Genomic DNA, 26,424 nt, shown 5'->3' with positions numbered 1-26,424 from the left:
GAGTTTCACTAATTGGGCTAGACAATAACGCGTTGGTCCACTTCTGGCACTTATGCAAGCAAGCACTTATTTGTAGTGCATTGATTGAGAGAGCAGTCTTCCTGAGGGATAATGTGCCAAATTCCGTCCAGTTGGCGCGTTAGATCGCCATAAAATTATCTGATGGAGGGCCCTACCCATAATGCTCCAAACGTTCTCAGTAGGGGAGAGATCCAGCGACACTGCTCGCCATGATAAGGTTTGGCAAGCAGCACGAAGACATGCAGTAGAAACTGTCGCCGAGTGCGGGCAGGTATTATTTTGCTGAGATGTAAGCCCAGGATGAGTGATCATTGAGGGCAACAAAACGAGGCATAGATTGACGCCGAAGTTCGCAGTGCCGTAAGGATGGCGCGGGTGACAACCAAAGGAGTCCTGCTATGAAATAAAACGGCACAACTCCTGGTTGTTGGGCCACATGGCGGGGGACGAGGACGTCGGTACGTCAACGCTCGTTTGAGATCTAGACATGTCTTCGCTGGTCTTTGGGGCCTATTTCGAAAACTAGGACTCATCACTGATGACAGCTCTACCACAGTCAATGAGGTTCCAGGCCGAATGGCCCGACACCACTGCAGACGCGCTCGTTGGTGTACAGAGGTCAATGGAGGTCGGCGCAAGGGGCGCCGTGAACTCTGCCCCCTCTCTGTGAGCCGCTTAGTAACGGTCATTGTGATCACTGAAGCATCAGTTGGACGTCGGAGCGATGACAGTGATGAATCCGGGGCTCTGAGTGCCTCTCAGACGATTGCTCGGTCCTCACGTTTCGTCGTCTCCGTAGGCCAACTGCTTCTTGACGTTATGTTCGGCCGTGGTTTCTCCCATTCCTGCCAACATGGTCGAATAGTGGCATCGCATTTATTCAGATGTTCAGCGATTCGGAGATTACTCCAACCAGCTTCTTTGAATCCAACTAAGCGTCGTCTCTCAAATGCAGACATTTGCGTATATTTTCATGCGCCTGTCTACGAGGCATAGTTACTGCCTAACTGAGTACATGGTTTTATGCCTTGGTATCGTATGTCCCCTGTTTAATATCTTGTCAGCTGGGCGTCGAAATTGCGCTGCAGCGTCACATATTCATCCATCGGCCACCAAAGTTTACGATTACGAATTTTCTGTCGATACAAATATGAATATGAATTTTCGGTCAATTTTCATACTTCCTTTGTAATTCTTTTTTTGTGGCTTAGAGTGTTGTTGTAAGGGATGACGGATGAAGGGAAGAAAATACCAATAGTAAACAGGAAACTGCAAGAAATGCATTTTAAAGTAAGAGTGTTTTACCACCGAATATACATTTAAGTGTTAGGAAGTGTGATGAAGGTATTTGTTTGACGATTAGCGTTATATGTAAGTGAACTAAATCATAAAAACTGCGGCACTAACAGAAACAGGCTTTTGAAATTGGTGTTAAAGTGCTGACGAAAATACACAATGAAGCGGCACAATAACTGGTATAGGGATGCATATCCAATTACAGAGATAAGTAAACAAGCAAAATACGGCGCTGCAGTCGACTATGCTTATACAAGACAACAAGTGTCTGGCACAGTTGTTGTGTGAGATGCTACAATGGCAGTATATCAAGATTTACATAAGTCTGAATGTTGTGATATAGTCGGCGCACGAGCGATGGGACACAGCATCTCCGATGTAGCGATGAAGTGGCAATTTTCCCGTATGACCACTTCAGGAGTGTACTGTGAATATCAGGAATCCGGTAAATCTCGAAATCTATGACATCACTGAAGCCGGAAAAAGATCCTGCAAGAATGGGGCCAATGACGACTGAAGTGAATCGTTCAATGTGACAGAAGTACTACCCTTCCGCAAACTGCTGCTGAGGCCCACTCGTGTACCCTTGATGACTTCATGACACAAAGTTTCACGCCTCGACTGGGCAAGTCAACACCGACAATGGACTCTTGAAGAGTGGAAACATGTTGCCTGATCGGATGAGTCTCGTTTCAATTTGTATCGATCGGATGGACGTCTACGGGTATGTAGACAACCTCAAGAATCGCCGGACCCTGCAGGGGAGGCTGGTGGAGGCTCATTGAGACTATATCGGTGTGGGGCGTATGCAGTTCTAGTGATATGGATCCCCTGGTACGTCTAGATACGACTCTGACAGGTGACACAAACGTAAACATCCTGTCTGATCAACTCCACCCATTCACGTCCATTGTGCATTCCGACGGACTTGGGCAATTCCAGCAGGACAATGCGAAACCCCACACGTCCAGAATTGCTACAGAGTGGCTCGAGGGAGACTCTTCTGATTTTAAACACTTCCACTGCCCACCAAACTCCCGAGACAACATTATTGAGCATATCTTGACCCCCTCGTCCTCTTACGGACGTATGGACAGTCCAGCAGTATTGATGATGTCATTTACCTCCAGTACCACTTCAGACAGTAGTCGACCCTAAGCCACATCGTGTTGCAGTAGTTCTGCATGCTCACAGAGGCCCTATACGATATTACGCATGTGCCAGTTTGTTTAGTAACCCATGAAGCTCTGCTGCGGTGATTCAGATATGAAAGAGCTCTAAGCCACAACGTGACTAAAAGAAGCTTCGTACGAAGGGCGACCGTCAACAATGGGCCAAGAAGCGCGCTACATAATGGAGGGAACCGAGACCTTACAGCCAGAACACCACCCTAACGTCAGTAGAATAGCCTTAAAGAGCTCGATAATACATAGCTACCGCAGTCCATTACCAATATATGGTATTAGAAAAGACGACACAGAGAGATTGTGCTGGCAAGATCGAGCCGACGGAAGACTTGTAGCAAACTGTGTTGGTCGAACCACTCTACCACACTCCTGGCCTTTTCACATAGCGCATATTGTTGTTGAAAAATGCCACAACCGTCAGAAGACATAATCATCATGAAGTCGTGCACGTGGTCTGCAGTCAGTTTATGATACTCATTGGGCGTCATGGTGCCTTACATGTGAATGTTCTCCAGATCACAATGGAACCACCACCAGCTTGTGTCCATCCCACAGTACAGGTGTCAAGGAACAGTTCACCTAGAAGACGAAGCATTCTTGCCCTAGCATCGGCGTGATGAGGAAGGTATCGGGTTTCATCAGACTATAGAACGCTCTGGCACTGCGCCAACTTCCAGTGCCGATGGTCATGTGCCCATTTCAGTCATAGTTGCTTATGTTGTGTTGTTAACATTGATACATGCATGGGTCGTCCTGTAAAAGGAATGAGGAGTTGGTAGGTTGCTGGAGGGAGTTGGCACCACTTCTGCATATACAAGTCAGATATTTCCCGCAAGTTCCTGGGAGGGCAGGGGGGGAGGAGGCTCTGACACCACGTTCAGTCACATCCCAGATGCGTTCGATCGGGTTCAGATCTGGCGAGTTCGGGAGCCAGCACATTAATTGGAACTCGCCACTGTGTTCCTCGAAACATTCCACCCACACATCAGTGTATACGCGTTCCAATTACTTTGGATCGAATGACACTTCAGCATCACGTAGCATGAGATAACAAGCAAAGCGGTAAAGTGGAGTGTGACAGGAGGACACCGTTATTACACTTGATTTAGGCCCACTGACGTTGTCGCTGTCTTGAAGACCCAGACCTTACTGGAATGGGAAGAGATGTGGTAGTTACTGCATTTCACGAAGATACGACAGTGTACAATAGCACAGGCTCCTGTATCTAAAAAGTACATTATCTCAAACTAGATTATCTAACCAGCAAAAATCGGAAAACTTTCCATCAAATTGGTACACGGATGTTACCCATCACACTTGTACAGCTTGAAAAGTCTGGTATCTACATGTTACGTTTCTCACGCAGTTCAACTCTTCGGTCCCATGTACGTGATATTTGGGGTACTCAATAATGGAAACGTAGTGGAAAGTCCTTGATACATTATTACTCAATGTCGGAATTTGTCTGCCCACATACGTTACAACAACGCTCTGGCAGTTAAGCAGAGCGGAGCACGTTATTCTTGCTAGACTTCTGCAAAAAGTGGAGATCCAGCTGCAAACGAGCTATGTGGACACCTCTGGGGTTTGTACCAAATGCAACGTTTATCTGTCAAGGCTCAGTATTTTCACGTTCCCTTTATGTCGCGGTTATGGATATATGTAGAACAATCTTTAAACTATTACAAAACTGCAATGAAGACTATGTCAGTATGTGCAACGACCGTCAAACATGTTTTGTTGTCATGCAGATGCTGAATGAATATGTGAATAAAAGCGAGAATTCCTTGAGCAGGTTCATCTCGCGACACTCGTCAATTGTGATACTCCCTTGTCTTCTGTCTCGACAATGGTTCTACAGCCGCGGTAAACGTGGAAACACTAATCTGGTGCTAAGCTGTCAGACAAGATGCTTCTGTTCTTGCTTAACGTTGCGCTCGATGAGATCGCATCCCCGCTTCTCTGCTGGTGAGTCGCCGGCAGCTCTCGCAACCTCGCAGACTGGTCACTCTAAACGCCGTTGGCCGGTATCGCTGCGTCACTCGCGCGTTTTGGTCGCAGGCGAGCAGTCGTGTGGATCGCGCGACGTACAGGCACTAACTGGTTTCGCACCGAAATACATGTTTCGGAAAGTCTTTTCCTCCTTTGAGCTCTTTCTCTTTGTAAATCAGTAGTGATAAGAGTTCGGGACATAGAAACTGTAACAGAATACATTTGCTGAACCGTGTCTAGTAAAACAACTTAACTACGTCAATCGATAGAAAAGTTATTGTTGTTTCATTTTATTTTTCAGGGTTCACTGGGAGCTCATATTCTCAAATGAAATGTAAGTACCAATTATTCGTGAATAGTAGATGACCACAGTGATCAACGTGGACACAGAGCAGAGGTGGAGGACGAGCAGGGGTGGTTGTGTCACTGGTGACTTGACTGGCGTAGAAGCAGTCAGTAATTGGCACTGACATTAGGGAGATTCTCCTTTAACACCCGACCGTATCTGTGTTCTTGGTGACGATAGTTTATTAAAACATGACAGACTTCAGACAGCTTAACTGGCCTCATGTAATGATCGATGTCGCAAGCACGATCGTATAGCTCTGCAACTCGCGGTCCACGAGATATGTCCGTAGTGTCATGATACACACGGTGTTAACCACTTTAGTAGTAAATAACAACCAGCATGATAGACGGACGTACTTCGTTAAATTGTGATGAAGCGTGTTTAACCATATTTTCAATGTCTCTTGTGGCACAGTAAGTACTACATCACAAATTCACACATCCAGTACTGTGTAGGTTACCTCTTTGTTGTACCGTTCACTTATTGTCTGCAAACGCTTAGTGTCGGATCATCAGATAATGTATTTTAGAAATATGTCAGCTTGTTGCTGCTAACAGTTTCTTAATAGAACGTGCTATGCCACAGTTATAGTTTTAATGACAATGTTCAAGGATAAGATGTTTCAGGATAATTGTCGGCACAATACCTTCCAAAACAAAGCAATTTTGCCCCTGTTTTTTTAGGTGGATATCGGAAATGGACTTTCTGGACTTCCATTTGGAAGAGTATATACTGGACATCGAGGCAGACCTGGCTGAAGAAGTCGACCTCTCCGAGTTTTTCCTTGACGAGACGGATTATTCAGATCCTGGTCTATGGCCGATTGACCAGGCTGACGGCCTGATGCCAGAGGAATGTTTAACAGATGTAAGGGAGATGGCGGGGGAGGAAGACGAGTTTTCTGAGGAAGAAGTCGTTGTCATACGGATACATTTCATTACTATAAAGGAATTTATAGCTCCAAAACGTAAAGTAATGGCTTTCTTTGAGTCTTCACTGGGCCAATAAATAAATAATGTTTTCAGGTTTCTGAAATGGTTTTTGGTCCATGAGCGAATACCTAGTGGTAAAGACTAGCACTTTAAATATTTAGTGTTTAGCCTGCAGAAAATGAATACTGGACGTCGTTTCTGCTTCTTTGAGTCTATATGCGGTCGTTATTGACACCGTTCGTAATGTTCGTAATGAAATTATCCGGTCCTTTACGTATTCATTTCATTATTTAAGCACTCACTCATTTTCTGTTCTTGAGTAATGTTCTTTCAAGCATGTTACGTAGCGCGAAGGACTCATACATCGTTAAGGAAGGCGCCTCTCAGCTAAGCGAATGTCATTCAGATTTTATTTGAGACGACTTACAATTAACTTTCACAAGATGTCCACTATTTCGATTATAAATTGAAGGATTAATGTTGAAGCTGAAATATTTTTAATTTTAGATTTAAATATGTATTTATTTTCTTCTGTGTACATTTTGCTCTACAACAGGACTATGAGATTTTGGGAATAGAAAGATGGCTACTCTGTCTTGACATCTAACACAACCACTATCAACAACTGCTGCGTTACCAGTGTCTCAGCTATGTGTATTAAATACACACCTGTTTAAATTTTGCCTCGTTGTAGATATTAGTAGATCGTCTCCATCTATAGTGAAGGCTTACGCAGCAAAGTCGAACGTATTTTCGAAGTTTCAATTATCATCGAGATATAGGCATTAACTTACTTTAACGTAATTTTAAAACTGGAAGTATAATATTTTTCTTTTTGCCAGAACAGCAGATCACTCTGATACGAATTTAGTGACATACATCTTTTGTGGGTCTGACAAGAGATTACGGAGTGTTGTTATGCAGAATACGGGGATTATTGTGCTGCTGAGCAGCGGTCGTTTGAATACCTTTGCCGCTGGAAGTTCACAACACTGCGCAGTGAATCTTGAGCTATCTGGCAGAGTAGCAAAGTGAGTCACGGGAGTTAGGTTTCACCAAAGCTTAAACGTGTTCTGCACCAAAGAGAATCTTCTGTCGTTGAAAAGTCATTTAGTCGTCTGTAAGAACGGGATAATTTAATTTTTCACTTCGCATATCACTCTACAAGGCGTTCCAAGTACATGTCAGCTGGTCATCGCTAACAAACGTTTCTCAATGTCATGATTGCTAAAGAAAGAATTTTTCGCTCTACAGTGGAGTGCGTGATGATTTGAAACTTCCTGACGGATTAAAACTGTGTGCCAGACAGGAACTCGGAATCGCGATATTTGCCTTTCGCGGACAAGTGCTCTACTGACTTTTTTTTCTTAGTTTATTATATTTATTTATTTTCGTATTGTCGATTTGTTAGGGCCACAGTCAGCTACAGGGTGGAGCAGACAAGGTGGGCAGCGGTCCAATCCCGAGGCCTGGCCACGATGCCTCCCTCTTCCCATCGCCATGTTGCACCCTCATACTGCTCATATTAATAAGGGAAAACAGTGAAAACTAGTGCACCCATCCCGAACCCTGGAAATCCCACAAGGTGATGCTCGTTGGCTGGTGGGCCGAATCAAAGGGGTAGCCGCGTCATGCTTCATTCTGAATAGGAGGGCACCTGGAGCACCTGCTGCGCCGGGAACACGCCAACCAAGTAGAGACGTGGTAAGAACGCTGTTAAGATAATAACGGGTACTGCGCGCAACCTCCACATGTGCGGTCTGCAAGTATTGCCGAAACTCATTGCGCGAGTGGTGAGCATTTAAATATAGATATTGCCAAAGTCCAGCCCCTTATCCAAAGAACCACTGGAGCCTTTGTTGCAGGAAAATATTCCACCGCTGGGTAAAGTTAGGACTCAGGATCAGTAACATGCGACGCACTCGTAGAAAACAAAGGATTATTTGTCGCCCCAACAAACAGACCACCGCGTAGGCATTAACACTGACTGAACTATACAAGCAAGACTCACGACCCGCCCTCACATCTTTACTTCCGCCAGTAGTTCATCTTATACCTGCCAGACTTTGAATTTCTCCTGCATACCTTGCAGGACTAGCAGTGCTGGAAGAGAGGATATTGCGGAGACATTGTTTAGCCACAGCCTGGAGGAATTTTGACACAGCAAACTGTCCATGTTCCAATCCTGGTTCGGCACGCACTTTTAACCTCTCAGTAAGCTCAGTAGTTGTCATAATTTGCAAACAGAGGTCTACAGTAACAAGGGTTTTAAGCGAGAATAAAATGGTTGAGTTAACTGCGGTCCGGCAGCGGTAGCCCAGCGGTTCTAGGCGCTTCAGTGCGGAACCGCGCGACTGCTACGGTCGCAGTGTAACGCTGGGCGCGTGGCACACGATACTCCTTAAAGCCTGTACTATGGTAAGTTGACGGGCTTCACCTTATGAGAAAGGATTTTTCTATACCGCGTGTACCTGAATGGAGGCAAGACTTACACCCATTCTGTAATAACAATGATAAGTTAAGCAAGTTCGAAATGCAACTACACGTCAGTACGGACAAAAGCAACACGGGAGATGCTACCAATTTGTTAATAATAAGGTCGCCAGCCTAATTAGGCATTAACTGAGTTTCTTCCCTGTACAAGTTGGCAGATATTCGTGCAAAGCAACAAGTAATAACACTGCGTAATATGGTAAATTTTAGAACTAGAAAATCTATTGAACTGATAGTTTTCCTTTCTGTACTGATAGGGAAAAACCATAAATACATAACACCACACTATAATGTTTACTACAAAACTTCGTACTGTCTATTGATCTGATTAAAATCGGGCATAGGTTACCCTAGAAATAGTAATTTCGAGCCACAAACAAAATGTCAATTTAGATAAAGATAAAACACTGATAAATTTTGGCTTTTATATTGACTTTAACTTTGCTGGTCAAATCAATTTAAAACACTTCAGAATTCAAATGAATAAAAGGGGGAGCGGGGGACCCTGAAACTGTACTAAAAAAATTGAATACTGAAATTATCAGGCGTTCAAGATTTCCAATATATGAGTTACCACTCTTTTTATCTTATTTCCTACTCATTTAAATACCTTTATATCTGTCTCGAAATAATTAAACTCCATTACTAAATCAATATTAAAGTTATTTTCCAACTTTGTCAGACCTTCGTTACTCATTTACTGGTTCATTAACAAAACAATTCTTTAAACACCATTCTAACATAGTTAGGTCTGCAGGTAATTTTTATTAACACAAACTTTAATTTTTCATCTCGGGACACTCGGATTGCACAACATTTGGAGAGGACCCTATCTAGGTTAGTTGTGAGGATAATTAAATGATAGGAAAGTTCTGGTAAAATTTAAGTTGTTATTGAACAGTATGGAACAAAATTAACACTGGTCCATACGAATACAGTACTAAAAGTTTCAACCTGCTTGTATCGATGCAGCGGTTGGCGGGCGGCGAGATGGCGAGGCACAGAGCACACATACAACCACAGCTATGGCTCTTGATGTATCGGCACTTTACTTCTTCTTAGCGTCGCAATACTTTTCCGGTTAGTGCCTATGGAATTTTGCCATGCTGTATGGGCGTTGGAACGGCATACCCGAGGCTCAATGAAACTACGTCTTCCAGGAGAGCCTCCTCGATCCAGAACGTGTGGTTCAGACCAATGCCCGCCTCCAACTACCACTGCTGAGCCCGTTATGCCGTGCAGTGCTCGTGCGCATTTTCCCGCGCTCGCCTGCCATCCACCTTTTACCGCTCCCTTACAGACAGGGTATTCACCCGAGGTTTTGCATTCTACATATCCTAACACATTGCCTACGTATGGACCAGACACACAGTTACAATTTTAAACATCTTACAACAGTTTCAACATTTGTTACATTTCAATTCTATTACAATATTGCTTGACATTTGACATAAACATTAATATTCACATTGACACTTGTTTTCAGTTTTCTTAACACAATGACATGAAACAAAAAAAGAAATGAAATCAGAACATTAATTACACAAGTTTATCGAAAAATCAGAAGAAAAAAAAATATATGTACAATAGGACAGAGTCGTTGTTGTTACAGCAGGTTCGAATCCTGCATCGGGAATGGCTGTGTGTGATGTCCTTAGGATAATTAGGCCTAAGTAGTTGTAAGTCCTAGGGGAGTGATGAGCTCAGATGTTTAGTCCCTTAGTGCTCAGAGCCATTTGAACCATTTGAAGTTAAGTGCGGCCTTGGATAGAAGACCGAGACAGTTGTTGTGCTATTTAACACTCCTGACTGCTGTGACCGAAGCAACAGCTCACAGAGCTGCGGAAATACTCACAGAGAAAAGTTTCAAAGTAACGGTAGTGCAACTACTTCAGACACTGTTGTTGGACATCAGTAGTGCAACTGGCTGCTGCAGTGTGTGCATATGACGACGAATGTAATGAAAGGCTCTTTTATTCTGACGAAACACACCCGCAGTTAACAGAAAACGTGAATACGCAGAAGGAACTCGCTGTAGTTCCCATCAGTTATGGCAGCAGCCCGTTACTGACGTGAAAACCGGATGTGATGTACGATTAGCGCAGTATGATATTCTTCCATCAATCCTTAACTTCGGGTAGATGTCTCAACAATTTACAGCGATCTTTCTTCGGAGAACTAACACTAACGAAAAGACCAACGGTATTTCACGCAGGGGAATGTTGGAGCTAATACTCCCAACGTGTCTACGACACAATACCAAGGGAAGGTTTCGATGACGGATTGGTCGGCTGGAATAGTCGTTCTACGGCTTTGGAACCATGTGGTTTTTCTCTGTGAGGCATGTTAAAAGAGAAGCTGTACGCAAACAACACACACGCTCTCGGAGAGAGAGTGACAATGTGTTTAAAGGGTGTCAGGCTGCAGCAGCTAATTCTCTGCAGACGAGGTCTCCCTTCATATCGCAAAAATCATACACAGACACATGAACAGAATTTTATGTAATAAATAGATTATCACCACTAATTAATGTGTGATATGATCAGGACTCAGCAAAACAAGGCACAATAGGGCGAATTTTTGGATGTAAAGTCTGAAAGGCAGGAAGCACCTTTTTGACCTTTGCCAACAGACGATTTATGCAAATTTTGTTCGTGATGCAATATCAAGTTGAAAATAAACAGATCAACCACTAAAAGTATATTCCGCATTTTCATTCAGTAGTATGTTATGGTATAATTATCTATTGTAACCCGTCAGCTGGGTAGAAGGAGCTCAGGATATAAAAAAAAGAAACAGAGAAAATAATGTGCGACTTTCACCCACAATTCCATTGTAGGTGTCTCTTCAAAGAGTTATGTATTTTAAGCCCACAGAATCTGTATTCACTGAAGAAACAGTTTGGGAAGAGTAGTAATGTCCACAGATATGACACAAGAGGAAAAATATGACCTTCGTTAGTCATTACTACAGCCCTACAGCTTTACATCCTGAAGGGCGTGCTTCTGAAGATATAAGGGCTGGGAAGTTTCGACCTCTAGAAATTTCGAGTATATTGCAGAGCATTCGAGTGCACTCGAGAACATTCCACAACATTCGAGAGTAATCGAGAGCGTTCCACAACAGTCAGTCACTGTTGGGAATTAGTGGGCAGAATTTAGGAGCTGGTTCCTCGCTGCCATGTACTTCACTGCCACTGCTGCAGAGTCATTTCATTCGTAGTTTCCACTTCTCCAGCCACCTGGACAAACACTTAGTTCTTTTTTGTGCTTGTGCTTTGATTGGTGTTCAAGGCGGAGTCCATCTCCATGCAGTGCAGCCAACCATGAGAAGCAGCCGTCATCAGCATGCCACTTTGCGCCGTACTGTTGGTAATATCCCAGCTCTGGCGTGTAGGGTTTGAGCTGGTTTACCAGCCACAAAACATTCGAGGTCAGGTCTCTCAGAAGTGACATTTGAAGAGCCGCTTTGCGTACTTAGGTGATATCATGGTATTGCATCCAGTTAGCCTGATGTTTATCGTTTTTACGCATTTCACCTGTTCCCTTTGCTCTCCCTTCTCATGGCAGGGAAGTACACTAGATTCCATACAGTCTCGTTTGTACTAGGTTGATGCCAACAACTGTACAATGTTTGGTTTACATTAAAATACATGAATGTCCCTCGTACAAATTCATGAACAACTCTGTGCTCCACTTAAAAAAATGTAGTTGTAAAATTTTAGGATGGCACTTATCTGTTAAACTGTCATTCTCACCAGAATCCTTTCTCCATCATCTTTTCTGGAGGGGAACTATGATTGCTTAATTTAACGAAAAGATATGTTCTTACCAACAGTTGGTTTATATTCAGGTGCATTTGTGGTCTTTTGTTTCTTATTCACTCATCACTATGTGAAATGTTTAACTTCAAGCACTGAAGATGATCATTATGTGATCGAAAATCGATTTTACAGTTAATGAATCAATAAAATAACGGCCAATGCTGACTTTCCCTATTATTTAACGAATAAATTATACGAGAAGCTACCCACCCTAACATTGGCTTTATATCAGGGTCATTATAAGATTGTGCTACACAATTTGTGCACATTCATTACAAACCCACTTGGGTACGATTTGCATAACATCGTGATTCTCCCCCTTAACTTGCATTATCAGTTAAGGGTCCAACGACACCAAACGATATCTACTTTCCAGGCACGTCGTGTTCCGTTGTGCAGGCGTCTGATATTACCAGTCAGTCAGAATGCAGCATGGTATGTATCACTGATAGACAACCATTCCATTACTAGTCTGTCTGACGTCATAGTGTTAGAAACAGACATATTGGTAGAGCTAGTGACGCCACAGAGAACTGTGTAAGCACTACCGATTTCTAACCAAAAATACTGTAAATAAAACAAATACCACACCGCAGCAGATAAACAACCACTACGTTACTAGATTATGGGGCATCACAGTAAAAATGCGTCTGCCTGCAGTAGGTGCTTGATATTTCTAATGCTGAATCCAGAATATGGTACGTCAGATAATACTGTTCAGGCTGATTCCAGATTTCGGTGCACGTGGGGATACTGTTCAGGGCGGATCCGCCTATGTAAAATCTGGGATAATTCTTGGGATGGATCTGTATGTGCAGTAATTCCACGTTGTAATTCGGTGTGGATCCATCGTCGAATGATCTGGGGTAGCAACTAAAAGGTGAATCGTCCCACATTCGGTTCAATGCTGCCGCCGTTTCCGATGCGAACAATGCCACAGGCCTCAGTGGCAGGTGGTGATGGCGGTCTATGCTGTCACCCAACACGCGAAATGGCGTAATTGTGTTATGGGTGTTGACGGCAGAATAAGACTAACATATTGCCTCCAAGAGCAATCCGTGTAGATGTAGTTGAAGAGGGCCGTAATGTATAATAGATGACATCTATCCAGACTATCACACAGGAATTCCAAACTGCATCAATATCCACTGCAAGTGCTATGACAGTTTGGCGGAAGGTGAGAAATCTTGGATTTCATGGTCGAGCGGCTGCTCATAAGCCACACGTCTCCTGGGAAATGCCGAACGACGCCTCGCTTGATGTAAGGAGTATCAACATTGAACGATTGAACAGTGGAAAAACCTTGTGTGGTGACACGAATCACGATGCACAATGTGGCGATCCGATGGCAGGGTGTGGGTATGAAGAATGCTTCGTAAACCTCGTTGCCAGCGTGTGTAGTGCCAACAGTAAAATTCGGAGGCTATGGTGTTATGGTGTGTTCATGTTTTTCATGGAGGTGGCTTGCACGCCTCATTGTTTTGCGTGGTATCAAAACAAAAGTATACCATAACTGCATCATTATAGATTCCAATGGCGTGCCTTAAAATGAAAAAAGGTGAAACGCGTCTGTGAACATACAATACAATGCAGCAAGAGAAGGCGTTTTTTACTTACGAATCAAATATGCTGTGTAACATTCGATGTTATGCACATATAAGAGTGCAGACTCTCTCTCTCTCTCTCTGTCTCTCAGTGGTTAGCTGTCATTATGAATAATTTACAAATTAAGCACCAAACATGCAAATGCAAATAAATATTCAAGACACACTGATCATCTGCTCCAATAACCAATCACTCACAATAAAAAGCATAAAAAGACTGACACATTTGCAAAAGAATTAAAAGGTGTCTTTCTTTTTGCCTAATTATTTTAGAACACTTGTTTTTAAAATGTCTTCAATTAAATTGCACCTTTCCCACCAATTTTAGGTTTCTCGTCATTTCATTACAAAAAACTTTACCAACATCAACGCGTTTCCGAGCTGCCCAAAATGTGCTAGCGTTTTGTGGCAGCATTTATTCATAGGCCATAAGATTAATGAGCTCTTGGTTTAATTCGTCTCCTAGAATGGCTACCTACAATTTGTACACTCATGTTCAGAACAAACAGCACATCTTCAACGACTAGAGATAGGACGAACATAGTCTCAGGAAGTGTACATTAGTATGTTCTGTAGAAATGATTAGCAATTGAGTCACCTCAGTTCAGCATGTGTCCACCATAGGACCTGACAACTTGTCCTACACATGACGCAACAACGCGTTTAAGTTGCGAATGGCGTCCTATGGTATAGTCATTTATGCTACATTCACCTGGTCCTAAAGTTCATCTCTTGTCGTTGGCGTTGGTCACAGCATGGCACCTCGGCACCTGTCGTTTCACCATACCCCACACATTTACGATTGCCGTGAAGTCTAGCGATCTTGTGGGCCACAGCAAAAAAGGGGGAACATTCTGCGACACTAAGAAGTTTGATCATGCAGCAGCATGTGATCGTGCACTGTCTTGCTGAAACATGGGGTATGGGATGTTGTGCAGAAAGGGTATGGCAATGGTTCGCAGGACGCCATTGGCGTAGATCACACTGGTCTCAGTGCCCTGGACACGCACCAGCTGTGATTTGTGGTTGTACCCAAAGTACCCCACACCACAAGGCCTTGAACAGGCGCTGATTGTCTTGTGTGAATGCGGTCACTGTGATGCTGCTTCCACTGACTGCAGTGAACCAAAATGCGGCCATCATTATCAAAAAAACAGAACCTGGATTCGACCGAATACACTACCTGATGGTATTGCCGTCTTTCATGCTTCTCCGCATTCGTCATAGGTAGGCAGAGAAGTGGACGACGAGCATGTAACCCATGCCTTAATAAACGGCGACGGTCTGATAGTGTACGATGTGTTACACTCTTCCACCGTTGCGCTAGAGCAGATCTGTCCCGCAATGCCATTTGGATGAGGCGTCAATCTCCTCGGGGGTGTGGTCTGTTCTGGTGCGACCTGACCCGTCTCGTCGTGTTCTACGGTCTTCTGTGAACCCTTCTGCACAGACCAGCTGCACTGCAGAAACACTTCATCCCACAAAAAAAACCTTGGCACTAGTTCGCAGATTCAACTGAGCGAAGACGTTTTCAAACTGACTGGAGGTAACAGTTTTTTCAAAATTCACGATGGCTCCGTTTTTGACGTAATAACCCCCGTGTTCCATTGCGTAGAAGCGGGGAAAATTCTCTGAGAAAAGGGAACTGTTCTTGCGTGAGAGGGCGGAGGGGGGGGGGGGCGGGGAGTCATCTATACACTTTACACGTTGAGATCGAAACCACAAAAGAGACAAAGTGATTTCCTGTTTGATCTTTTTTGCTCCCAGAAAAAAGTCGGAAACCATACTCCATGCTTCTGTGGTTATTAATAATGGAGAAAATGCCCTGTGCAGAAACGGTAATGAAGTTAACTGACTACATATCAATCACTACAAGGAACATGCTAGTATACCAATTGAAATGTTGAATATTTTTAACCAGCAGGACAGAACCACGAACTATGTCTAACATTGGCGTAGAGTACGCAAGTAAACTTCCCAATAAATCAAAAACATCTGAACGTATAAAGGAGGAAGCAGTAAAAGTTTCATTTGAAATTAAAGAACAATTTCATTGCCCTGCCCCTTCAGGTAAAAAGGTAGATAGATTTACACAAAAGGTAAAAAGATATTGCAATAACGAATTGGGTGACATAAGAGGATGTTGAAATCATGGCTTTATTATAAAAATTATTGAGTGAGCATTTAAAATGCATAAAATAAGATGATAAGTTTAATCATTTTATCCAGTAATGTTGACGCACCAGGTTAGCCGAGAGCGCTAATGCGCTGCTTCCTGGACTCGCGTGGGCGCGCTTGCCCCGGATCGAATCCACCTGGCAGATTGACGACGAGGGCCAGTATGCCGGCCAGCCTGGACGTAGTTTTTAGGCGGTTTTCCACATCCCACTAGATGAATACCCGGTCGCTCCCCACGTCCCGCCTCAGTTACACGACTCTCAGATGTTTGAAAGCATTCGCACTATTTAATGGCTTATACTAGACGCAGACAGCTGGAGTACACTAATTCCGTCCTGGGAGGTTCGTGGTGGAGACAGGAGGGCTTCCGCCCACTCTCCGACACTAACATTGCCAAATCCATAGTGACAAGGCCGACGCCATGTTGAAGTGAGACAAGGGGCAAATGAAATGATGATGATGTTTTTATCGAGTAATGATGTAGAAAGGAACGAAGGTGAAGGTAAAAAGAAAATAAAAAGCCAGAAACAAGAAAAAATATAAAAAAAATACTGAGCATGCCTTTGTATTAGCCAGTCCTAACCATGGACAAAATGTGAAAGGGATTGTTCCTATTGAAAAACGGTCAGCAGAGGATTGACCACTATCACAGCTTTCATTGACGGTCGGTTCGTCACGGCTAAAATATTTGTCCTAGGAAACTCCACGTCGACGTAACAGGTCGCAAAGCCCAAGGTCGGGAAGCCCACGACACCGAATGATTTCGTAACGGTCGCGGCTCGCGGCATCTCTGAAGTCGAACACGGCGTGGAAATAAATGTGATTGATATTCCCGGCCTTATTACTGACAAGCTTAACTATTTTCTTCAAAATCATGCTTATACATCAGAATTGCTGACAAAACCTTACACTCACCGCAGTTGGTATAGCCGGCCGCGGTGGCCGTGCGGTTCTAGGCACTTCAGTCCGGAACCGCGGGACTGCTACGGACGCAGGTTCGAATCCTGCCTCGGGCATGGATGTGTGTGATGTCCTTAGGTTAGTTAGGTTTAAGTAGATCTAAGTTCTAGGGGACTGATGACCTAAGATGTTAAGTCCCATAGTGCTCAGAGCCATTTTTGAGCAGTTGGTATATAACAGCCACTCACACGGATCTGTGTTGAGTCCCCTTTTGAATAAGGTGAATGCAGGATATATTGTAACGACATTAAGCATGTTTCTGAAAGTACAAACGTGTGCCGGTTATATGTGCCTGTATAGTTACTCGATTAATCTGAGGGTGACACTTCTATGACTGAATCGCAGATTAGGCAGTCTCTTTGTCTGAAAGAACAAAACCATTCGTAGTCAAGCTGTTATTAACTGTCCAGTTCTAGTCTTCACAAGGAAGTACTGGACTATAACAACACCAACGGGTCAGCCACGCCATTTCACAGTTTAGCGTAGAGTTCGGCTAAATTGCTGGCGCCGTTTGTTGACTGAGAACTGACGAGGCGCCTACATCTTGAATGCATAGCAATCGAAGTGTGACGGTTACTTGTCATAGTAAGGGCAGCATCTCAGGTGTGGAGGTTTTGGTTTTATTTACGCTTTACTGTGGCATTATACAGTCGTCGTCCAGTTATCGATGGATATTACGTATATGGTAGTGCCTTGAACTATTTAGTAAGCGAGACAGAGAACTGAGACACCGTATTTTTTGTGACTGATTCTAGAAGCACTGTAGATTTACTAGAAGATAAGGCATGGACCCCATAGTGAAAGCGAAATTTCTCTACAATATAGACGTCCACGAATAGTTTGAATCAAAGGGCACAATAGGTCAAGTGGAAAAGTCGTGTGTGACAGGAAGTCACCGATTCTTTAGTTTAATACCACTCGATGTCTTTGCCTTGAAATACCAGACATTACTGGAATGCAAAGAAATGTGATAGTCGCTGCAATTCCAAAGATAAGATTCTATAGAATAGTACAGCCTCCTGCATCTAGAAACCATGTATCTCTCAAGCTAGAAGATTCAAACTTCAAACATCTAAAATACTTTCCATCAGTTGGTAGCAGATCTTACGCGTCACAGCTGTACAACTTAAAAAGTATACAATTTTCGTATTGTGTGTCACAGACGAACTTTCCGGCCTCGACCACTTGATAAGCGGAAAATGCTTGATACTTTTTTAGTCACTGCAGGAATTTGTCTTCCCACGTCTATTACGATAATGCTCTGGCAGGTAGGCATAGCGGAGCACGTCATCCTACCGACATTTTTGGAACGCGCTGGGTGGATACCTAAAGAAAACCGAAAGAGGAACCTCGGAACATCTGCGTAGTTTCTATCAGAACTAACGTTTTTAAATCAAGTCTCAGCACTTTCAGCTTATGCCGCGCTTACGTATATATGGAGAACAATTTTTAAACTATTATAAAACTGCAATGTAAACTATGTCGGTCAGTGCAACAATCATTAAATATATTTTGTTATCTCGCAGCGCACAAATAAGTATGTGATTCGTTGAGCAGTTTTTTCACGCGACACTCGTGAGTGGTGAGATTCCATTGTCTCCTGTATCGACAATGGAGCTACAGCCGGGGTAACCGCGGAAACACTAATTTGGTGCTAAGCAGTCAGACAAGATGCTTGTTCTCGTGCTTATCACTGCGCTCGACGACGTCGCATTCGCGATTCTGTGCTGGTAAGTCGCCGCCAGCTCTCGCATCCTCGCACACTCGTCACTCTAAACGCTGTAGGCCGGAATCGCTGCGTCAGTCTCGCGTTTTGGTCGCAGGCGAAATGTGTGACTGGCGAGGCATACAGGCACCAATTGCTCTCGCGTCTCGAAGTTCTTACATTCACTCCGAAATATATGTTTCGTAAAACCTTTCGCTCCTTTGAACTCTTAGTATTGCTTATTGTTAGTAAACAAACCTAACTATTTACCCTTCATCAATCGTAACTAAAATGCATGTTCTTCTCTTTTCTATTTCAGGCTTTTATGGCAGCTCATACTCTCTACAGAAATGTAAGTACCAAGTCTTTCTGAATAATAGAAGATAAGTTCTTTTAGTTATATATGTTTCGTATAATGGTTTACGATACGTCGTCAGTGCTTGCAGAGAGGGGAGATACAGATAAGATCGCCAACCACAGTGCTCAGGGTGGACACAGCGCAGAGGTAGAGGGTGGGTGGGGCTGGTCGTCTCACTGGTGACGTGACTGACGTAGAAGCAGTCCGTAACTGACTCTGACATTGTAGTGTGACACGCGGCAATATCTGTCTTCCTGGTGATGATGGCAAATTAAAACACGACCGATTTCAGTCCCCTTAGCAGACGTCTTGTAATGATCAATGTGGCGAGCGCGATCGTTTAGGGTAACAAAATGCACTCCGTGAGATATGCCGGAAATGTCACGATACACATGAAGCTAATCACTTTAGTAGTAGTTAACTACCAGCATGACAGACCGACGTTCTTCCTTAAATTGTGTTGAAGCATCGTTTTAACATATGTTCAATGTCGCTTGTGGCGCAATAAGTAGTACATGAAATATTCGCATATCCCATATGGTGTAGTATACCCCTTGTGTCGCACGGTTTACTTGTAGTCTGCAAACGCTTACTGTAAGATCATCAAATAATGTGTTTTGGAAATAAGTCAGCTTGCTGCTGATAATGCTTTTGATAAGTTGGTTGATTATACATACTCCTTAAAAGAACGTGCCATGCCACAATCATAAATCTTTATAAGTTTGACAAATCTCTTCTCACAAGAATGACACTGTTTAAGGGAAATATATTTTAGAATAGTTATCCACATAATGTCTTCCAAAACATTTCAATTTTGTTTTCCTTATTTGTATTTAGATGGCGATCGGAAATGGACTTGCTGGAGTTGGATGTCGAGGAATATGTACTGGACATCGAGGCTGACCTGGCAGAAGAGCTGCATCTCTTCGAGGTTTACCCGGACGAGATGGATTATTCAGATACAGATCTATGGTGGATTGACGAACTGATGCCAGAAGAAGATTGGTCAGCCGATGTGAGGGAGATGGTGGAGGACGAAGACGCTTCTCCTGACGGAGAAGTCGTTGTCATACGGATACATTTCATTGGTGTAAAGGAATTTGTATTTCCAAAACGTAAAGTAATGACTTTCTTTGAGTCTTTACTAGGTCAAGAAATAAACAAAGTTCCTTAATTTTTTGTAACTGTTTTCATTACTTCCATGGACGAATAGCTGTAATTGTAATGTAAGTGTTGTGTGTTCAGCCTCCAGAAAATACTAAAAGTTTGGTATTTTTTGCATCTCTATACAGTCGCTACGTTCGCCTTTCGTCAATGAAAACTGAAGTATCGATGTGAAAATTATAACAAGAGCAGACATTTCATTGAGAAGCTGTTACTCTTAATTTTAATTTTATAGCAAAATAATGGAATAACATTTTGACAATATTGACTACAAAATGTTCTGAGATTACTTAAATACATGGTGCGAAGCTTTTTGTACAGCTTGGACAGAAATGAGACTTTACTTGTAAAATTTAAAGAATACAAAATAAATGCATGGGCTGAAAGAAGGGTAACATGTTTGTAATCTATCCATGCCCGTGTTGTTCAACCTACTTGCGGAGGGAGAAATAAAGCAAACCAAAGATAATTTGGAATGCGAATTAAAGATGGGGACAAGAAAGAAAAACTTTAAGGCTTGCCGATAACATTGTCACTCTGTCAGAGACGGCAGTGAACTCGAGGAAGATAACTTGAACCGAATGCATAGTGTGTACGAAACGGGTTACGAGATGAACTTCAGCATAAGTGAACGTGGGCACTAAGATGATAAACTGAGGCACTAAAATATTATTCGTGTTTACTGTTTTCTCAGAAATTCCGTGCAACGTGCTGTTCAGAAGAGATCTCCACCCCTCGTCCTCTTACGGATTTATGGACAGGATTCATGGTGCCACATCCCTCCTGCATGCTCGCGGAGGCCCTACACGATATTACTCATGTGTATCTCTTTTGCTCTCTGGTGTAGGTGGGTCGTGTAACTAATGAAGATGTGTTGCAGCGATTCAGAATTTGAAGAGCTCTAAGCCACAACGTGACTAAAAGAAGCTACGTACGGAGGGCGACCGTCAATAATGGGCCAGAAACGCGCTATATGACAAAGGGAACCGACACTTTACAGGCAGGACACCACCATATCGGCAGTAGAATAGCCCTGTAGAGCTCGACAATGCAGGGCTATCGTCAGTCCATTACCAATATATGGTACCAGAAAAGACGACACAGAGAGATGGGGCTGGCAAGACCGCGCCGACGGCAAACTTGTCCCAAGCAGACTGGGCTGACTGTGAAGGTGGTCCGCTGACGGTAGCAACAGGCAACCCAGCAGGGTCGGCGCCACTTTAAGTTAGGACTATAACGAACGCCGGCAGACACGACAGAGCCACACAATGTGCCAATACGAATTCAAATGACATAAGCTTCCATGTGCAATAGATACGTAGCCATAGGAACGAAGACAGGCGTATTGGCTTGCCTCTCTCAATATCAACGCCATTCAGTCGCAGAAAAGGGTATCTTTACCTAAATTTGTAATATAAACGGCGGACATAGACATCCTCCTTGTACAAGAAATGCACATCGACGAATTTCCCATATGTGCAAATGCAAAGCCTTAGTATTACGTACCTTCAAAACTGGCAGCAGCATTGCATAACTTCTTACTAAAGGCATCAGGGTAGGGGACATCTTGAACCATTCGGTGAGGGGGGTGGCAGGGGGGGGGGGAGGATTGGCAGCGACGGTGCTTGATGGACGGTTCATTATGTCTATGTACTGTCGAGTACTGACGGAACAGAAGAGAGTTCCTTTTTCTTCACACAGAAAATTGCCCCTCTGTTCCAATGACGCCACGACTATTTTATTCTAGGCGGCGCTTTTAATTTTGTACTTGCACCGAAAGATCACTTTTGTCGATGCACACCGTTGCAAGAACTACGAATATTGACACAGAAGATGCATTTTTATGACATGTAGGAGCATATCCATGGCCTCCACCCCGGATACACCCATGTAACGAGTCACTCCAATAGTCAAAAAAATGGTTCAAATGGTTCTGAGCACTATGGGACTCAACTGCTGTGGTCATGAGTCCCCTAGAACTTAGAACTACTTAAACCTAACTAACCTAAGGATATCACACACATCCATGCCCGAGGCAGGATTCGAACCTGCGACTGTAGCGGTCACGCGGTTCCAGACTGTAGCGCCTAGAACCGCACGGCCACTCCGGCCGGCTCCAATAGTCGTCTCGATGGAGTGTACACTGGTCATCCACATCATTATGAATACCCACCTAATAACCGGTATATCTACCTTTGACACGGATAACAACAGCGAAGTGTTGTGGCGTGGAAGCAGTGAGGCCTTGGTAGGTCCATGGAGGCGGTTGGCACCACATCTGCACACACAAGTCACTTAATTCTGCCATCAGTTAATGATGCTCATTGGCCATCATGGTGCCTTAGATTTGAATGTTCACCAGACCATAATGGAAAAACCATCAGCTTGTCTCCATCCTGCAGTACGGGTGTCAAGGAACTGATCACCTGGAAAACGAAGCTTTCTTGCCCCAGCATCGGCGCGATGAGGAAGGTATCAGGATTCATCAAACCATACAACTCTCTTTCACTGCACCAGCTTCCAGAGCCGATGGTCATGTGCCCATTTCAGTCATAGCTGCTGATGTCGTCTTGTTAACATTGATACATTCATGGGTCGCCCTGTGGAGGCGCATCGTTGCCGGTGTTCAGACTCACTTGTACTGTGCATAGCGTTAAAATCTGAAGTTAATTCCTATTTCACCAGTCTGCACATCCTACGAAGTGTGACTACTGTAATGAGGGGTGACCGCCCAAGCCAACGACGTCTGGACATGGTTTCAATCTGTTCCCACCATGTGTTGAAGAAACTCTACACAGAACTACTCGAACAACCGAAAAGTCGTACAGTTTCCGAAATACTCGTGCTGACCTTCCAAGCTGTCACATATGCCCTCGGCCAGACTCACATAGATTGCGCACATTCTTCTTTCCACTCATGAACAGCACACTCAACGATACCACATGCTCCATGCGTGTGTCTGACTAGCAGTCATTCCTGCCAGGTGACGCTGTTTATATCGATAGCAAGTCAGTAGTCAGAATGTTGTAGCTGATTGTTACAGAAAATGTTAACACATAGGTCCTCAATGCGGAACTGTAGCCTGTAACCTACGTTGACCGTAAGACATTAATTGTATGATCTCCCTCCAGCAGCAGGTGTGGCGGAACTACGGTCTTTGGAAATTGAATGTCGCCGACGTCAGGGACACTCCTTGCTTGGAAATCTTGTGAACGACGCCGTTGAGCGTATGGTGCTGCCCTACATTAGCCGACTGATTCTGCCAAACTGGTGCTATGCTCTGAAATGATGACATATGGTCGTAAGCAGGCAGTGTAGCGACGTCATACGATGGACTTCTATTTCACAGTGCTAAAGAAATGCACTGACCAGGACCTTTTCTGGAGTTGCAGTACAACGAGCGAAGGTCGAAATTAAACCCATTATGTCATCTCGAAGGTGCAATGCTGCAGGCATGGACACTAAACTAGGTTACAGGAGGACACCCATTAATGTATCATATCATCAACAAAGGCAAAAGACGATGAAGAGCCCAGGCACAAGCACTGAATGATGGCACACACCTAATGCTACAACAAGACATGGGCAATGACTTTGTAGAACATTGCAGTGCACCAGCAGCATCATGCTGCAGTGGATATCGATATGGCAGCCATTACACATTCGACTTTTGGCACCACTGAACCAGGTGGAGTAAATTACTTAGGATGAAGACCATTGATTGGGGAGCAGTGAATAAATCACTGGGACCAAATGAGTATGCTTTGAAATTTTATAGGATCACCAGCTATACGACAGCATCCCGATGGACTGATATCCGCCACGAAATAATGTCTCCTGACGTGCCTTTACCGTCAGCTGCTTTGTGGTGGGGCTGATTATTGCGATACACAAACCTTCAAGTGGCACCCGGATACCGGGCTAACAACATCTGACACTGCTTAACTACGACTATAAAATATCACAGTCTATTAGCAGCACGCTACCAATGAAAATTGCGCCAGGTTATCTCACTCGATAATATGGCACGCAGCAGAGATATCAACACCTAGAAGGCATTTGGTGACTATCACGATATGATGGTCCTAGCAAAGATGCTGCCGCCATGGAGCACTATTGTCAGTATGTTTTGATCAAGCTTTCAATGGAGTGAGTCTAAGTCTTGATGCACATGCGGTTTCCATGGCCATTTATCACCATAGTGACATGCTTACTCCACCATGATTTCTCTGTAATGCTTCTCAATGGGTGTACGACGAAATCCCTCATCCTATCGAGATAGGACAGACAATGGTGTCCCCTGTCTATAATATTATGTGCTAGCCCTTGATCTTTCACTCTGTGGCTGTTGCCACCGATTGACAGGATTGATTTTGAGATGATATACATTTAAGTGTAAAGCATATACTAATGGGCTATTTCTGGCAGAGCGGACTGATAACGACATGCATGTGGCTTTAGATTGGATCCACAAATATAGAACGGCCACTACCAATCATATAAATGTGGGCATGTTGGTAGGTGATGTGTATCGGTGTCAGGCTATTGGAAGAATATGTAGCATGTTTATGGCTCATTGATACTTTGGAATGACTAGGAATTGTTGCTACCAACGGCACATGACGCACAGCAGTGTACAAGTGTAACAGACTGCTACAAGCAGTCCAGACAGGTGTCAAAAGGAACATCACGCGGGCCTTACACATCCTCCAGCAGATCAAACATGTAAACACATATCTGGAGTTACGGATTCTGCACTTTGCCCAAGTACTCCAGACATTGGAGGTAGTAGCGCAATTCATATTGGCATCCTTTGGTTCCTTTATGAGTGTAATTCTACTTTTTAAAGTGAGATACAAATCCCAGGCCCCTGTCTTAGTAAGAGTTGACCGGGTCTTGTACATATTCATGAAAGAGTGGTGGCGCTATGCATCAGCACAATGTTACAACTGTGGAGATGACATGAGACATGACTGATTAGTAATTTAATAGAAGAATTACCACCAGTGGGTTTCCATCACATTTAATAGTCGCTTCACCCTATACACAGTGTTTTTTATATCAAATATAGCTATATTCAGACAGCTCTGCCAGGAACCAGACCTGCGACTCAAGGTGACGCCTATCAGATACGAACTACAGGACGGCCTAGCAACCCCAGTCTGAGGAGTTATTCACATATCAATTGGCATGTGGTATGGCGATCAGTACAGTGTGTTTCCTTAGACACAGATGCACAGACATGTGTAGCATTCTACCTGACATAGACAGTACAGGGCTATTACAAATGTTCGAAGCGATTTCATAAATTCACTGTAGCTCCATTCATTGACATATGGTCACAACATACTACAGATACGTACAAAAACTCATAAAGTTTTGTTCGGCTGAAGCAGCACTTCAGGTTTCTGCCGTCAGAGCGCTCGAGAGCGCAGTGAGACAAAATGGCGACAGGAGCCGAGAAAGCGTATGTCGTGCTTGAAATGCACTCACATCAGTCAGTCATAACAGTGCAACGACACTTCAGGACGAAGTTCAACAAAGATCCACCAACTGATAACTCCATTCGGCGATGGTATGCGCAGTTTAAAGCTTCTGGATGCCTCTGTAAGGGGAAATCAACGGGTCGGCCTGCAGTGAGCGAAGAAACGGTTGAACGCGTGCGGGCAAGTTTCACGCGTAGCCCGCGGAAAATTGGCTCATGCCAGAACTGGAGACCGACAGCGCCGACTTCATCTTTCAACAGGATGGTGCTCCACCGCACTTCCATCATGACGTTCGGCATTTCTTAAACAGGAGATTGGAAAACCGATGGATCGGTCGTGGTGGAGATCATGATCAGCAATTCATGTCATGGCCTCCACGCTCTCCCGATTTAACCCCATGCGATTTCTTTCTGTGGGGTAATGTGAAAGATTCAGTGTTTAAACCTCCTCTACCAAGAAACGTGCCAGAACTGCGAGCTCGCACCAACGATGCTTTCGAACTCATTGATGGGGACATGCTGCGCCGAGTGTGGGAGGAACTTGATTATCGGCTTGATGTCTGCCGAATCACTAAAGGGGCACATATTGAATGCCTAAAAAACCTTTTTGAGCTTTTGTATGTGTGTGCAAAGCATTGTGAAAATATCTCAAATAATAAAGTTATTGTAGAGCTGTGAAATCGCTTCAATCCTTTGTAATAACCCTGTATATCTGTGAACTGATGGAGATTAGTCTGACTGATTGATCGTTATGCCCTATGTGCCAAACTCTAGACAATGATGAGTACTGAATTACACCCAGTCGCTAGGCAGAAATGAGGAGCTTAATGACATAGATGATCACTTTTTTTCTGTGAGTGGGACAAGACATTGGACC

At 43.8% G+C, this 26,424-nt stretch overlaps 1 protein-coding gene across 4 annotated transcripts in view; it reads left to right on the top strand.

Annotated features, from left to right (window-relative positions):
- The first annotated feature begins 4,698 nt into the window (after positions 1–4,698).
- Positions 4,699–26,424, top strand: part of LOC126191488 (uncharacterized) — a 200,275-nt gene continuing 178,549 nt past the window's right edge. For 2 of the 4 annotated variants that reach the window (XM_049932377.1, XM_049932378.1), the window contains exon 1: positions 4,699–4,830. In XM_049932377.1, coding sequence (XP_049788334.1) covers positions 4,829–4,830 — 2 coding nt within the window. In that variant the 5' untranslated portion in view covers positions 4,699–4,828. Of the gene's footprint in view, positions 4,831–18,859; positions 18,893–19,735; positions 19,876–26,424 lie in introns of those variants that run through there. The other 2 variants (XR_007538357.1, XM_049932379.1) reach the window with 2 other exon arrangements.

Source organism: Schistocerca cancellata, chromosome 6 (genome assembly GCF_023864275.1).
Source record: "Schistocerca cancellata isolate TAMUIC-IGC-003103 chromosome 6, iqSchCanc2.1, whole genome shotgun sequence".
Lineage (NCBI taxonomy): Eukaryota > Metazoa > Arthropoda > Insecta > Orthoptera > Acrididae > Schistocerca > Schistocerca cancellata.
The sequence above is the reverse complement of the archived record's forward strand: the minus strand, read 5'-3'. Positions and strand labels throughout refer to the sequence as shown.